The sequence below is a fragment of the Notothenia rossii genome, assembly GCF_949606895.1.
Source record: "Notothenia rossii genome assembly, chromosome: 2".
NCBI lineage: Eukaryota > Metazoa > Chordata > Actinopteri > Perciformes > Nototheniidae > Notothenia > Notothenia rossii.
The window spans coordinates 11,021,792-11,037,687 of record NC_136904.1 but is presented as its reverse complement, the minus strand read 5'-3'; the positions used below and the strand labels follow the sequence as shown (position 1 = coordinate 11,037,687).

Here is a 15,896-nt window from a genome sequence, read left to right as displayed (position 1 = left end):
GAAGACCGGCAAATCTAAATCTCTCCGGTCAAAATGTCCGGTCAAAATCATTTCCCCTTAGCACAATACAGCATCAGTTGCGCCACTTATGTGACAGACAAGAAGAGTATGTGACAGACAAGAATAGTCAATTCTAATGTCTAACACTTAATGTGGAGAAAGAGATGTCCTGTATGGGTTGATTGTGCGTTGATCTGTTGGTAATGCCTCGGGGTTCCGGTGGGCATGTAAACAAATGCATAATGCAGCGCTATACTTTGCGGCCTCACCCGGTTGCATAGCGACGCTTATTGTTTAGGTGTCTTGATAAGCAGGTAGTCCTATCATTAGCTAAAACTAGCTAGATCTGATCGATATGGACATAAACGCGAGTGAAGTCTAATCTGACGGGAGAGAGAGATCAGCTGCTGCTGACGAGTCGACACGCAGCTCTGCATGATCACATGCAGCGGTGAGCGGAACAAAACACACACTTCAGGTTAGAATATCACACGTAGCTATTTTAATTACCTCTCAAACTACCTAAACTAGTTATCGATATGTTTATTTTTAATGTCGGGTCACTCATTACTGGATCCGCGAGCTGCATGATACTGACGGGCTGTCAGGAGAGAGAGAGAGCGCTCCGTTTATTATTATAAGTTAATGTACACTTTTGAATAATTAATCTACTATAATTAGTTTGTTTAAGATCGAATCATATCAATTTCTTTTAAAGCTCAATAAATAACAAAGAAGACCTTTGACCGGCACTTTTCTCATTTAAACTTTAACGGATATGTTGACCAGCAAAAAAAGAATTCTAAGGGAAACTCTGGGGGACACATGTTTATGTATGAAAGACATGAAAAATTGGATCTTGCATAATAGGTGACCTTTAACACAGATTATTTAAATGTCCCCTGAATAAAAAGAATATGCGTGATCTACACAGTTGAGATGCAGCACAAAATGCAAACAGGAATGTGCTAATGGTTGCCAGCCTAGTTTCTTTGTTCCTTTCGTTCATTAGTACCTGAGACGCTTCGGTCAAAAGGGGCTGTCAGAGATAAAGATCAACAAGTACATGAGAATTTAGCTAATGTTAAAGATTCCCTCCCCATTTTGGTCTGACACAAAACCCTGCAGACTCTGGCTGTGATTGATACTCTGTTCATAAAAACTACAAATAGGAGAGGGGAACAAGGTGCAACCTCGTCTTATGAGACACCCACAAAAACAGCGGCGAAACACTAACACTGCAGTCAAAGAGTCTTTTCTGGCCCGGAAGGTGCATTTTCTTTCCCTTTGACCATTCAGGTTTTGTAATGTGGTTAGAAAAGACTGAGGATGTAATTCAACTCCTAGACTGTAACTTATAAATGGAACAACTGTTTGTTTTAGCATTGAATGGAGAGACAAATATTCAAACAGCACCACCTGCAGGAAATCTCAGGGAATGTGATCATACAATTTAAAGAATCTGTAACATGCAGATAGTTAGGACCCCTCGATTCAGTGTGAGAAGTCTTTTTTTTTCTGGACTGCAACCCCCTTCTTTTTGCGCTCCATTAAAACCTATTGGAAGTGTTCTAGTTGGAGACACATCAGCCTCTCCTTGCATTGTGCCCTTGCATTTTATTTTAAACACTCCTATATGGCTACCATACTTTTTAGGAGAGACTAAGGAGAGACCTTCTTGAACCGACACTTTTCACAATCATATAGGGACTATCACTCACCTTTTCTCACCTGTTCTTGTGTTTATTTATGGACACAAGCCTGAGGCTGGTTCTCAGGCACCTGGGAGTCGTCACTGAGGGTTTAATCAGCAGGGACAGGGTTGTTTTTCATGCGGTTCAAGAATGAGAGGTGCTGATAGCATCAGTGAAACTGCTAGTCTCCTTAATATAGCCTGTACCCAGGCTTATCTACATCTACTTTAACACATCAATGCTGCACATAACACCAGGTTGCACATCAGATGCAAGTGTTAATGGCTGGTTTTCCAACAGTTCACACCTCTCATGTCAAGGCTCAGCAATTTTTCTAATGTAGTGTGTAAACTGGACGTGTGTGTTAGTGTGCACGTGTAACTTTACCTGCCTATGCGGACACAGTTTCCCACAGTCTGCAGTATGGTGCTACAAAAGAGCTCCTTTCTGTTCCAAGCACAGGTCAAACTACAATGGGCAGTTCATGGGTCATTGAAAACCAATCATGGTTTGTTTCGCTACTGAAACAGATGAAAACACAAGGGTTGAACTAAGCTGCTCTAAAGAACTATTACTTTATCTCCTAAAGTACCCACTTCATGTATTTGTTATGCAAATAGCCATCTATTAATGTTAATACAGGTAGCAAATCAATGAGTTACTTAAGAAACAGGACTAAGAGACGACAGCAAAGCTTTGTAAGGCTGCCCTTAGCAGTGCTTTTAGCTAAATGCTAACGTGCTGATGATAATAAAGAATGTTTACCATCTTCTCTATCTCTCTTTGAAATTTTAGCATGTCAACATGTGCTAATTAGTACAAGACACATGTTTGAATGGATGTACCACCATACAGAAGTTATCAATATCATTTACTTATACAATACAGCTTTATTTATAGAGCACTTTAAACCTCCATACCAAAGTGCTGTACAGTCGTATAAACAAAACAGAACAACAACAAACACAGCACAGCTCACACACCATAAAACAAGTACAAGTAAAAACAATAGACAATTAAAAAGCAATAAAAGCAACACTCTAAAAGATGTTAAGGAGAAGAGGTGGGTTTTAAGAAGCGATTTAAAAGCAGGCAGTGTGGCGGCCTGTCTGATGTGCAGGGGCAGATGGTTCCACAGCGTGGGAGCCGCTACAGAGAAACAACGGCCCCCTCTGAGCTTTGACCTGGTTCTGGGCACGTTCAGGAGCAGTTGATCCGCTGAACTGAGAGGGCGGGTGGGCGTGTAAGGGTGTAGCAGCTCAGAAAGATATGGTGGGGTCATGCCATTTAGGGATTTAAAAGTAAATAAAAGGATTTTGAAATGAATCCTAAAATGTATTGGCAGCCAGTGGAGCGAAGCCACAATGGGGGAAATGTGGTCATATTTCCGTGTGCCAGTTAAAAGCCTTGCTGCTGCATTTTGCACCCGCTGCAGACGAGAGAGGGAGGACCCACTGACCCCCATGTAGAGAGAGTTACAGTAATCCAGCCGAGAGGTGACAAAGGCGTGGATTACTGTCTCAAACTGCTGTCTGGAGAGAAAAGGTTATCAGAAGAACTTCGACAGAACTGATCATCTCAACATGAGAACTGTAAACAATCCAGTTACAAAGATTAGCTTTATTATGAAAAGACTGATTATTACAGCTTTATATGACCAGTCGTATAAAATATCCCACCTCTGTTCTTTATATAATCTCCATCCCGCTCGCCCCTCCCTTCTGAGAGCCGGCTTTGTTGGGAACTGTGATTTTCACTGGAGACGGAGAAGATCATGTTCTCTTCTCTCACACAGCTCACCGCCAGCTGAGCTCTGAGGGCTCAAAATGGCCGACTGTTTGCTCCCGACTCAAAGTGCCATGATGAGGTTCAGCCCCTTCGGAGGCCCCTGCTGACCTCCTCTTAAAATATTTCAGAGAGAGGAAGCCCCTCTCGGGATCGACACCGGCCAGTTATCATCTACGTCAGGGCTATTCAAATTAGTTTGGAATGGGGCCGGGAAAAAGATGGCTTGAAATATGAGCAATCATATTAAGAGCTTCAGATACAGCATAGTGGAGTGCATATATTGTGTTGAATTAAATCAAACAACATAGCCCCAATGCATGTCTATAATTCTGTTAAAACCTGGTGTTTCTGCACAGTTACAGATAAAATGGCTAACATATATTTATTGAAATATAATTGTATATCTATCCATAATTATTCATTGGCGGGTGCGTAGGATTGTGTATAACTCCTTTCTGCCAAAGACCATTTTAAAGTTCAAAATCTTGAAAATATATACATCATCATTTCCAGATTCCACATGGATTACAATTTAAATATTTTGTTAGAAAAACATGTTTTTGGGCGTTTTTAATGCAGTCAAAAAGCGGTTTGATCTCCCACTTGTCAAACATAAAGGAAGACATACACACGTATCAGCTGGGCGATCCACGAGCAATTTATCCGCATCAGAAAATCCATTTATATCATTACAGTAACAAAAAGTCTAAAATGTTTAATTATTTCAGGGTGATGGAATCCTACAATATGAAAGCTTTTCAAAGCTTCATTTGAAGAGAGTTGTTAATGAGTCTAATGAATGTGTCTCTCGTTGTCAGCTCTTCTATCTGGGCTTCCTGATGTTCTACTCGTACGTGGTGTTGGTGAAGATGCCCGAGTGGCCTTCTCCTCAGGAGTGGGTCGTCATCCTCTACATATTCACCTCTGCCATCGAGAAAATTCGAGAGGTATGTGCAAAAGAAGATAATGAAGATTTCTTTGCTCGAGCCCCGTAAAGCAGTGTTCATTTCGTCAACGAAAACTGTGACGAAAAACGTTCGTCAACGACCTTTTTTTACATGACTGAGACGAGACGATGACGAGCTAAAAATAGATTCTTGATAACGAAAACTACGACAACATTTAGTTTTCGTTGACGGGACTAAGGTGTTAATTAATGGTGGACTATCGGACATTCAAAATGCAGCATATTTTCCCCCAAGTGTCCATCTCGTCTGTCAAAATGCATCTTACGTTTCTAACTTGCAATATCATTATTTCCGCTCTCTTCACTCCAGAAGAGCGATCTCTCTGTGTGCGGGGGGCGGGGCCTAACATACATGCTGCAGCAGACACAGAGATCTCGTTCAGAGAGTATATAGACACACATTTTGACTAAAATGTAATTTTTCATCGACTAAAAGTTGACTAAAACTTTTTGAGTTTTCGTCGACTAAAACTACGAAGGATAGGAATGACTCAAATGTGACTAACACTAATAACCATTTTCGTTTTAAGACTAAATCAAAAACAGCTGCCAAAATTAACACTGCTGTAAAGCCAATACTTCAAATAAACTCTCCTCAACATTATTTCTTTTATTTTTCCATTTTCTTCCTCTTTTTCCCCAGGTGTTTATGTCTGAAGCGGGCAAAATATCCCAGAAGATAAAGGTGTGGTTCAGTGACTACTTTAATGTGTCCGACTTTCTGGCCATTGTGACCTTTTTCATCGGCTTCGGCCTGAGATTGGCTGGAGGTGAAGCCTTCGTCCCCGGCAGGACGGTGTATTGTCTGAATATTATCTTCTGGTACGTGCGACTCCTGGACATCCTGGCTGTCAACCAGCAGGCTGGACCGTACGTCATGATGATCGCTAAAATGGTGAGAAAGTGAGAAGTCACACAACTGCATGATGTAAAGAAAGCAGACGACATGTTTAAATGCAATTGATATGCCATCTCTCATGTTTCGTATTAATTGTGTGCGATCTGTTGCAGGTGGCCAACATGTTTTATATTGTGGTAATAATGGCTATAGTCCTGCTGAGCTACGGCGTTCCCCGGAAAGCCATTCTGTATCCACATGAAGAGCCCAGCTGGTCGCTGGCCAAAGACGTGGTCTTCCAGCCGTACTGGATGATGTACGGGGAAGTGTATGCCTATGAAATCGACGGTAAGGACGATGAGGAAGGTATAGGAGATTACGCCGGTAAGAATAGTTTTATTCAAAGCTTTTCACCACGGCATGATAGCTGATTGGCACTCCAAATGAGCACTGGAAATCAAACCCACGATGGCATAATCATTGCCTTCCTTCACAGTCTCTTTCACTCAACATGGGTTCACGCACCGAAGCGGCCAACGCAGGTCTGTTTGGTAAGGCAGGGCTTTTTGTTTCACCACAGCATCGATCGCCCTGACTCCGCTTAAAGTGTTCTGGATAACAGCGAACGATTAAGTGATCGGGCGCGTTGGATGCTTCAGTGGAACAAAACACCTGGCAGAGCTCCATAATCTGAGTTGGCATCCCAAGGTTTCACACACTGCTCAAAATTATCACATGGTTTATGATTGTTACTATAGCTAAGGTAAAAAATCAGATGTAAAAGATGCTGTTTAAGTTTGTTGTAAAGTTGTTATTTAAAGAAAGCTAGTGAAGGCTAAATGCTAGAGTTGAATTAAATATCCCTCTAACACATCATAGTTGCAGCTTATTTACTGTACGTGTGTGCAGCATCTTTTTTGTGGATTTACGTCGTTAGAGCTATGTACTTGCTGAGGATCAATATGGGCTTTTCAATGGATATCTAGAGAGCAGGTGGTCAGGAATGTATTATTAAACAATTCATTATTTGAGGTATTATGGTCTCCTTTACTCTTTGTGTGAATGCATTTGTGGTAAAGTCAGATTTGGACCGACACCAGACAGAAAGTTTATTATAGAAAATGCAAATAAAAAAGTCCTGGTGGATGTAAGTTTATCCTTAGCATATTTGGGGATTTGTCAGTGCATGCATACCTGCTGGAGTGTGCCCATCCTTAAACACTCCTCCTCTTCACAGTGTGTGCCAATAACAGTGACGTAGCAGTGAAGCCACTGTGTACGGCGGGAGCGTGGCTGACTCCTCTCCTACAAGCAGTCTACCTCTTTGTTCAGTATATACTAATGGTCAACCTCCTCATCGCCTTCTTCAAGTAAGTGCACAACATTCCAGTGCTGTATCCAGAATACTGTTTACTCATTATCTTTGCCCAGTTTCTGGTTATGTGTTATACAGTGGTGGAGTGGGGACGTTTTTACTGGGTGGACGTGGGGGGGAGACGCTATGGACGAGCTTGTGAACTGTCAACGGGGGAGGGGGGGGTTCACTCTCGACCTCTGTTGCCTGTCAGCGCAACTTACATGATTACCTTTCTGCACGACTGTCACTCAAATGCGGGACATAGTCTCAATTTGTGGGACACGGGACAAATGATAAAAATGGTGTACACCTGGTCACCCCACACACACACACACACACACACACACACACACACACACACACACACACACACACACACACACACACACACAGGCTTCAAATCAAGTTGCATAAATGGTTGAGCTACGTTTTTATCATAATTACTGTGAAGTAATTTTTTGTCATTGTTACAACAAATACAAACTTGCAACTGATAACACTTGCAATGCTTTTATATTTATTAGACTATTAAAATCATGCTTAAAAAAAGTGGGGGCTCCAAATAAGTGGGGGTACGGCGACCCCCCGCGTCCAACGACCAGATAGGGATACTTAACCCAATGTATATTATATGTATTTTTCCTTCACTCATAGTTCTATTTATCAATCTGGATAAAGTAAGTGTTGGAGATGTCAGCTGCAGAGATGTGTGCCTTCTCTCAAATGGAACTACATGGCACTTTGCAACAAAAAAAAATTCAAACAACAATGTCTCCTTTTAGAAAATCATGACTCGGTTACTTCGATAACTGATTGGTTTTATGATCAGTTTCATGTAGGAGCTATTTTCTTTCTACCAAACTACTCCCACCAACCTCATCACCTCCCAGAAGGAAGATCCCCTATTTAGCTCTTTGTGCTTTTCCCTTTCCTGTAGTGTGATTTATAATGTAGGTTTTTGTGCATGTAAAAGATCTGCAAAGTCTAAACTCCCAAAGTTCCCTTGAGAGGCAGTTTCTATCTGACACGCCTCCATTGGACTCATGTGTTTATTTCTGTATCATAATAACGTCACTATGTAACACTGGCGTTAGTATAAGCTAGTGCGCCAACATATTGTACATGATAGGCTAAGGGGCGGGACATCTCTAACCGGTTAACCAATTACAACAGTGCCGTCCAGCTAACCAATCAGAGCAGACTTTTAGATTTTAAATGTTTGGGTAAACGCTCCCTGTAATTCTGAAATATGGCTGAGATTCTCAACAACATCGTTATCCTGGGTTTAATGTCTGTACTCTCTTTCCAGCAATGTGTATCTGCAAGTGAAGTCCATTTCTAATCTGGTGTGGAAGTACCAGCGCTACCACTTCATTATGGCCTACCATGAGAAGCCGGTCCTCCCCCCCCCCTTCATCCTCCTCTGCCATATCTACTCCCTCTTCTGTATGTGTCGGAAGAGAAAGAAGGAGCATACCTACGGACCAAGTACGACCTTTTTCTGCATCATCGCCTCAAATCTCCAATATTGCATTATTCAAAAGATGCTGATAAAGGATGCCATTCATATAAATAGATACATTTCTTTGTTGTCTTTTCAACATTGTAATCTAAATACTTTATGCCTGAAAAACAATTGGACAAATATTTACTGCTTACTGCCCATTAAGGAAATGTCTAACCTTAACACGCCTGTTTACGTTCTTTCAGAGCTGTTTCTCACAGAGGAGGACCAAAAGAAGCTTCATGATTTTGAGGAGCAGTGTGTGGAGACGTACTTTCATGAAAAGGATGATCAGTTTCACTCGGGGAGTGAGGAGCGCATCCGTCTGACCTCAGAAAGGTGAGACAGGACTTCTTAACCCTTAGATGCATAAGTGGGTCTTTTTTTACCCGGTGGTTTTCTTGAAGTATCTTTGTAAGTACATTTTTTTTTAATCATTTCATATTCCAGCTACTCCTCAAAAACACGTTTTGGATATCATGCCATTCACATTTAAATTGTATACATTTTAAGAAATTGTAGTTTTTGTATTACGACCCCAAGCTTCCATAAGTGGCTCAACAATGGGATCCTATGGGAACCTTCTTATCACCTGTGTCTGTCAGGAATACATTCACTGTAGACCACACAGACTACATCACAAGTTACACCTCTCAGGTAGATTATTTTACACAGCAAGATCTGATACCCGTCAGTATAATAATAATAATAATAATAATAATAATAATAATAATAATAATACATTATATTTGTATAGGGCTTTTCAAGGACTCACAATTGCTTTACAATATAAGGGAAGGTTAGGGTGGGGGGGTATAGGTGGGGGGTATAGGACTATCAAACTTGATCAACCGGCATGGATTGATGGGAGGGGGGGGGGGGGGCTATGAGTAGACAAGAGGAGAAGAGATGAGTTTTGAAAAGGGACTGGAATATTGTGAGGGTCTCAGAATAGCGGAGATCTGTGCATCAATATGTTCAAAACCTTTTTTTCAAAATGTAAAAAAAAGATTCTTAAATAGTGAAAGATTAAATATTTCTAGTGTGACCCAAAATATAATACTAAATATTATACAAGTGATCTTTCTTAACCAAAATGACAAAAATGGCATAAAAACACATATTATTCTAATACGGGTCCTTTTAGACCCACTTATGGAAGAGTCCAGTCACTCGGGCATCTAAGGGTTAAAGGTGCTCAGTGGAGTTTTTCTTGTAAATAACCAAAAATAACTGAAAAATGCTTTTATCCTTGAAGTCTATCAAACCGGCATGCATGCCCATCCTTGTGCCTGAATCACACAAAACATGGACCTTCTCGTACAGTCACGAACTGACCAAAACACAACTTAACATTTAAAGGTCATTCTCATTATTATGTTCATGCTGGTATTTTGGGTTCCTTAGAAAATGTAAATATTAGGGCTGTCAAACGATTACAAATTTTAATCAGATTAATCACACCTTAAAAATTAATTAATCATGATTAATCACCATTCCAACTATGTCCAAAATATGCCATTTCTTTATGTATATTGTTGTGGGAATGGAAAGATAAATGAAAGAAGGCGGATATATCCATTTAACATACAGTGTGTATGTATGTTTATTATAACATTGTTCTGTGTGTCAAAATGAAAGACAGCCCACACACCTATCAATCATCAAACCGTGGGGTCTTATTTCCTTACCTGTTGATTTCTATCAACACGTAATGTTGTATCGATATAGAGATGTACTACAGCAAAAGTATTATCCGTCAGGACTTCCTGCAACAACACCACGCCGTTATCTTGATTCTGATTGGCCAGAAGACATTATCAAAGATGTTCTATTGAGAAGACGATCACGACGTGACAAAAGTTTTCAAAACCGTTTCTGGTCTTTGGTATTTCCAGACAAGTGGCTACTGAAATCAATCTTACTAACTGCTGTCTCTGCAATCTACTCCGCGCGATTTGGCTTACTTTAACATAATTTTTCATAGTGTGGCTAAGCCATTTCCTGGTATGGGTGTAGCCTACCCCAGCCATACCCTGGCGCTGCCACTTGTGGGATGTATGGGCGGGCCATTCTGCGCATGCGTTAAATGCGTTAAATATTTTAACGCAATTAATTCAATAAATTAATTACCGCCGTTAACGCGATCATTTTGACAGCATTAGTAAATATGCTTTAATGTTAAAAAAAACACATTTTCCTCACTCTGTCCGTCTGAGTATACCTGTATCCAGCACTTGTCTGAAACGCTCTGTTTAAGCACCTTATTACGCCACGCTCAATACTAGAAGACAGGTTATTTACTTCAATAGTATAGTATTAACATTTTATTCAACATAAACAATAGTAGGTAGCACAAGCTGAACTGTGGCTAACTGAACCTAATGTCATTTCCAGGGTTGAGACCATGTGTATGCAGCTGAAGGAGGTCGGGAACAAAGTGAACTTCATAAAGCGCTCTTTGCACACTCTGGACTCTCAGATCGGACACCTGCAGGACCTCTCTGCCCTCACTGTGGACACGCTGAAGACCCTCACTGCTCAGAGGGCGTCAGAGGCCAGCAAGGTCCACAACCAGATCACCCGGGAGCTCAGCCTCTCCAAGAACGTCGTCCCCAACATCGGCCCTGTGGCTTCAGACACTGGGCCCCACTCCAAATCATCCATGATGGGCAAACACAGTGTGGGGCTGGACCCCACCATGAACCCAGCGTTGAGTCCAGAGAGGAGGGGGTTGTTTGGGCTTGGGCACTTTGCTGCAGAGGCCGTCTTCCCAGGCAGCTCCTGTGGCTTTGTCCAAAGTGCTGTGGCCATTTCCCCTCCGGAGCTGCGTCTCCGCGGCCACTCTCTCACCCGGAATAAACCGACCCGTCCACAGGAGCCGGGCTTTTCCGACTCTCCCTCCAGCCTGCCCTGTGTGCCCTCCCCGGGGGCCCAGTTTCACCTCAGAAGCACCCCAGCCCAGCCCAGCGGCTCCAGCCACCCAGAACTCGCCCTAGCTAGGCTTTACCAGCCAGACTGCACCACTGTAGAGTTTGGGGCGTTTGTGGGTAAGTACAAGACCGAGGGTGAAACTAGTATTGATGCTGAGATCTCAGAGGAGGGGGAAAGCTGTGTGTGTGTGTATCCGACTGTTGTTGTTGTCTCTAAGACTTCGGGCTCTGCTCGGCCTGCTTGCTTTCCTGCTTGCACTGCGAAGCCAGAAAACACAGAGGGGTTAGAAGGGGGGGAGAGAAAAGGGGAGGCAGGTTTAGGGTACGTGAACGAGGCCTTCTGCGACGACGAGTGCAGATCCGGTTCTCTGAGCACAGACAATGAAGTCCCACCAGCTCCTGAAGCTGAATCATCACGGGGTCAAACTCAGGGAAACGGCAGCAAGCCAGGTTGTGTGCAGGCCCCTGCTGTGGCACCCAGGAAACCCCACAGACAAAGGAGAAGTGAATGGAATATGTCAGGACGGTCGGCTCCTGCAGCGCCTGGCTGTTCAACGAGAGGTTTGAGTTTTAGTGTGAGATTACGTTCGGGACTGCGTTTGCCGGGTGCTCGGGCCTTTCCATCTCCAGATCTAGATCCAGTCGACTCTCTAGCTGCCTTTTCCTTTCCTCTCTCTGTCCTCCTGTCTGGTTGCTCTCTGGTCCTGGTGTTTCTGAAGTGTTCTTGTCAAGTGACAGCACGAATGATTGGTTGACTTGAGGTTTTCAACTGTAATTTTGATTGATTACGGTTTTGTTTGGCAGGTGGAGGTGAGGATTCACTTAGGAATCAGATGTTTGAACTGATTATTTTACCGTTTTGGTTATGATGATTCTTTGAATGTTGTGGTGGGATATTGTGACATGAGACAAACATAAATAAAGTATTTTACTCTGGTCCTGTTGCAGACAGATATAGCTGTTTGAATGGCCTTACAAAAGCTAAACATATGTGTTGGTTTCAGGACATAAAGACAGTATGGACCTCCAGCTCTCGACTCCCAAAGAGAGATCCAGCTCACGGCAGAGCCCGGTGTCAGAGAGCCGACTGCAGCTGAGTGCATGTGTGAGTAACAGTAGCATCGTCTTAATAAATGTAGTTCCAAGAAGCTTATTTAGCCTAACATGAATGTATTTGTGAACCATATTGTTTATGGCAGCCATACTTTGTTACAGTGTTTCAGAATAAGGTTTATTTTCTCACTCCTTTGTGTCTCAGGCTCTGCCTTCAGGTCCTGCTCACATCCGATCAGTCAACTCCTACGCCGGCTTCACAGAGTTCGACAGAGAACCAGCTTCCCTCCATCTTGAATCCTGTAAGATCACACAACAAATACAAACAATCATATGAAAATGTATTTTTATTATACAGATATTAATAATTAGATCAGATTCAACTTGTTTGCAATAGCACATACATAGTAGGGATGGGAATGATTAATCGACTATTCGAATATTCAAAATTATTCAGGTATGAGAATATGAGTTATGAATAGGGATGGGTATCGTTAGGATTTCATCGGTACCGGTACTGCTTATCGGTATCGTTATTTTTCGATACTCTTATCAATACTTTTCAATAATTTGGTGTTAATAAACTAAAAAAAGACAAGGCGATGTGCCTGCAAGACTGCACCCAACAAAACAAATTACCCGTCCGCAGCAGCTAACCTGCCTGCGAGCCTTCGCTCAGGTCACATTCACGGCGCGGCTGAAGCCCGCTAGCACTATTAGCACTAGCAGTATCGCTAGCACCATTTAAGATTCAATGAGTGTCTCGTTTGCAAATGCTTCATTAAGTTGCTTGTGTTACCCCCTTTACAAGCAACTAATTGAGTACATAGATTGCACCTTGCACTATCGCCACTACATTTTTTCAAAGTGCACCCAGATCTTGGATCGCTTCGCTCTGTCCGCCATGCCTGCGGGAGTCTCACAACAATAATAAGAGCGCTGTTGAGAGAGATGAGGAGTGGCATTTGCAGTGGCCAATCAGAGGGGTCTCAAACACGGGATGAGGGTTCCCAACCAACCAGAATGGTTTAAAGTTAAACTAAGGAAGTAGACGTAACAGATATACCGATAGCAGCACCGTTTGTCCAGCGGCTTAACGATACCGTCCAATCAGGTACCGGTATTGACTTAGTACCGGTTCTCGGTACCCATCCCTAGTTATGAATATTTGTATTATTATTTTTATTTGTATTTATTTTTGGCAGGTGTGCCTAAGTTGATTACATATTATCAAATGGAATAATTCAATGTATACGACAGTGCCATAGCTAAATGTGTTGGGTCTAAAGGTGTGTTTTGCTCCGCTCACCGGTCCCCCACAGCGGGCAGAGCTGCAGGTACTGATCTCTCTCTCGCGCGTCCGGTTATACTTCACTCGCGTTTATGTCCAAATCCATCAGATCTAGCTAGTTCTAATGATATGGCTGCTGCCCCTCCCTACACGCAGGTCACGCAGACTCAAACCTCATCTTATGCCCAAGTTCCAGCTGAGAGGGTCTTCTCTACAGCTGGCCTGATTGTGAATCACCTCCGCACCCGCCTCTCCCCTGAGCATGTAGACATGCTCATATTCTTAAAGAAGAATGAGTATTGAATAGCTGCATTCTGTGCATAGCCCTGTTATAGGTTGTTGATCTCTGTTGTAAGGGTTACGTTACCCTAACCCGTTATGTTGTTCGTGTATGATCCCTCTTTCATTTAAAAACCAAGTTATGTTTTAAGCATGAAAGCTGTAGGCCTATAGCTGTCAACTGTTCAAACTGTGGTCACCAGTTCAATCAATTTGACAAATATGACTTGGTTTCTATACTTATTTGAACATGTATTTATGAACATTTATTTTTTTATATGGGATATGTACATTTCGGTTAATCGGTTAACCGTTTTTTTGGGGGTCGAATATTCGAATATACATTTGCTTTCAAATTCCCATCCCTAATACATAGTACATTGTAGTCTGCTCTGCATCCAACCAGAAAGCACAAAGAGTCGATAAAGGTTGCGGTATCTGCATGTTGTTAGTATAAATATATATATTTACTGATATGGTGCAAGGGTTTAAGGCATATATGAGTTAAATTTAAAACACAGTTATATTAAATATTTGCACAAAGCCTTGTATGTCCCTGAGTCTGAGGCGTTGTATGTGGAAGCCCCACATGAGTATGTTTTTATTGTTTATGATTGTTTATTTCCTGTAGCTCTGACAAAGAGGGACAGGAGCCGGTCGTCAGCTGAAGACATCCTCGCCCACGAGGACCCCCGGTCTGCATGCCTGGTAAGACAAGACTGTGTGTACTTTCCGGAGTACAAAGATAAAAACGACTTTAATGCTGCTTTCTGTCTTTGTTTAACCACTTCTTATTTCTCCACCAGGAGAGAGTTCAGGGCAAGTCAGCCCAAGCCAGCAGCCTGTAAGTGTCCTTCCACTGATTTCATTCAAGATGTCTACGTTTACACGCACGCACACACACACACACACACACACACACACACACACACACACACACACACACACACACACACACACACACACACACACACACACACACACACCATTTCCTAAGTTAAACATCAAATAAAACTGTATGAATAATTAATAGTTAGGATATCTTGTACCAGACATTTCTCAGAATGCACAATATTAAAATAAAAACACAAAGGTCCTGTGACTAATACCGAAACCAAGCATAATAGTGAAAAATAAAAACAGTTAATTGAGTAAACAAAAATGTATCTAAAATGAATTACATCTACAAGTGATACTAACACAAATAACAATAAAACTATAAAACTCAGATAAATGTCACTTTTCTAACATTCTTTTGCAACGTATTTAAAAGTGCTTTAATGTCAAATTGCAGATATAAGTAATAGTGCACATGATAATTGAACATGTCTGTTGAAGTCAGATTATTTTATTTCTGATTTAATTTGCACTGATGCATATTTGTTAGAATGTATTTGAAGCCAGCACTCAATGCACTATTCTCTTACTGTGTGTTAATGCAGAACACAAGCTCACATGTTTTTGTTAAACTAATGTTGTTTTGTTTCTTTTGTTCTCCGTCAGACGAGCCCCTGGGGAAGAATCACCAAACGGTGAGTTAGTTCGGTCGGACTCGTTCTGCTGATCCAGCAGCATCTCCACAGACGCTGTTATCAAAGTGAACTTTGACCTTTCCTCTAGTGGCTGCCTTACTGCCATTTATAATGATCTAATGAAGGGTAGTGTGGCTTTATTATGATTTGCCTTGAGCAACAAATGGAAAAGGTGCCATGTTTCATCCAGAATATGATATCCTTTTAGAAGCTTCATTCCAGATAAGAAAAGTTAATACAATCTGGGGATTAGTTTTATATGCAAATCACTATACTTGCTTATATTGCATTGAATATGGACTGTTTTCGAAGTATTTTGGAACTTTTGCTGAACAATACATTTATGTTAACTCGTGTTTTTGGATTTCAGCATCACTGTCCTCTTCATTTATTTCATTTAATTGTTTATTTGAACAGGGACAATGCACATTAATGAACACTTAAAGGTGGGGTAGGTAATTCACTTCAGAAACACTTTTTGTTATATTCCATGGAATGCTCTTAACATCCTGATAGCAATGAATATCTGAAGTGCTTTGACAATAAATCCAAAAAAAAATTCATCAGTGGAAGCCGTAGTACTGTAAAAAGGAACGACCAATCATCTGAGCCGGCCCGGCTAAAATAACTGGATGGCCTACCCGCCTGTCAGCCTTCCAT

At 41.8% G+C, this 15,896-nt stretch overlaps 1 protein-coding gene across 2 annotated transcripts in view; it reads left to right on the top strand.

Moving 5' to 3' along the window:
• The window catches only part of trpm7 (transient receptor potential cation channel, subfamily M, member 7), a gene marked incomplete at its 3' end in the record, with an annotated part of 64,985 nt that extends 49,177 nt beyond the window's left edge, over window positions 1-15,808 (top strand). For both annotated transcript variants that reach the window (XM_079664206.1, XM_079664205.1), the window contains exons 20-31: window positions 4,301-4,429; window positions 5,093-5,344; window positions 5,461-5,635; window positions 6,525-6,657; window positions 7,954-8,132; window positions 8,355-8,487; window positions 10,546-11,198; window positions 12,086-12,186; window positions 12,340-12,436; window positions 14,336-14,412; window positions 14,511-14,548; window positions 15,208-15,808. In XM_079664206.1, coding sequence (XP_079520332.1) covers window positions 4,301-4,429; window positions 5,093-5,344; window positions 5,461-5,635; window positions 6,525-6,657; window positions 7,954-8,132; window positions 8,355-8,487; window positions 10,546-11,198; window positions 12,086-12,186; window positions 12,340-12,436; window positions 14,336-14,412; window positions 14,511-14,548; window positions 15,208-15,268 — 2,028 coding nt within the window. The remainder of the gene's footprint in view (window positions 1-4,300; window positions 4,430-5,092; window positions 5,345-5,460; window positions 5,636-6,524; window positions 6,658-7,953; window positions 8,133-8,354; window positions 8,488-10,545; window positions 11,199-12,085; window positions 12,187-12,339; window positions 12,437-14,335; window positions 14,413-14,510; window positions 14,549-15,207) is intronic.
• Between the last annotated feature and the right edge of the window lie 88 nt (window positions 15,809-15,896).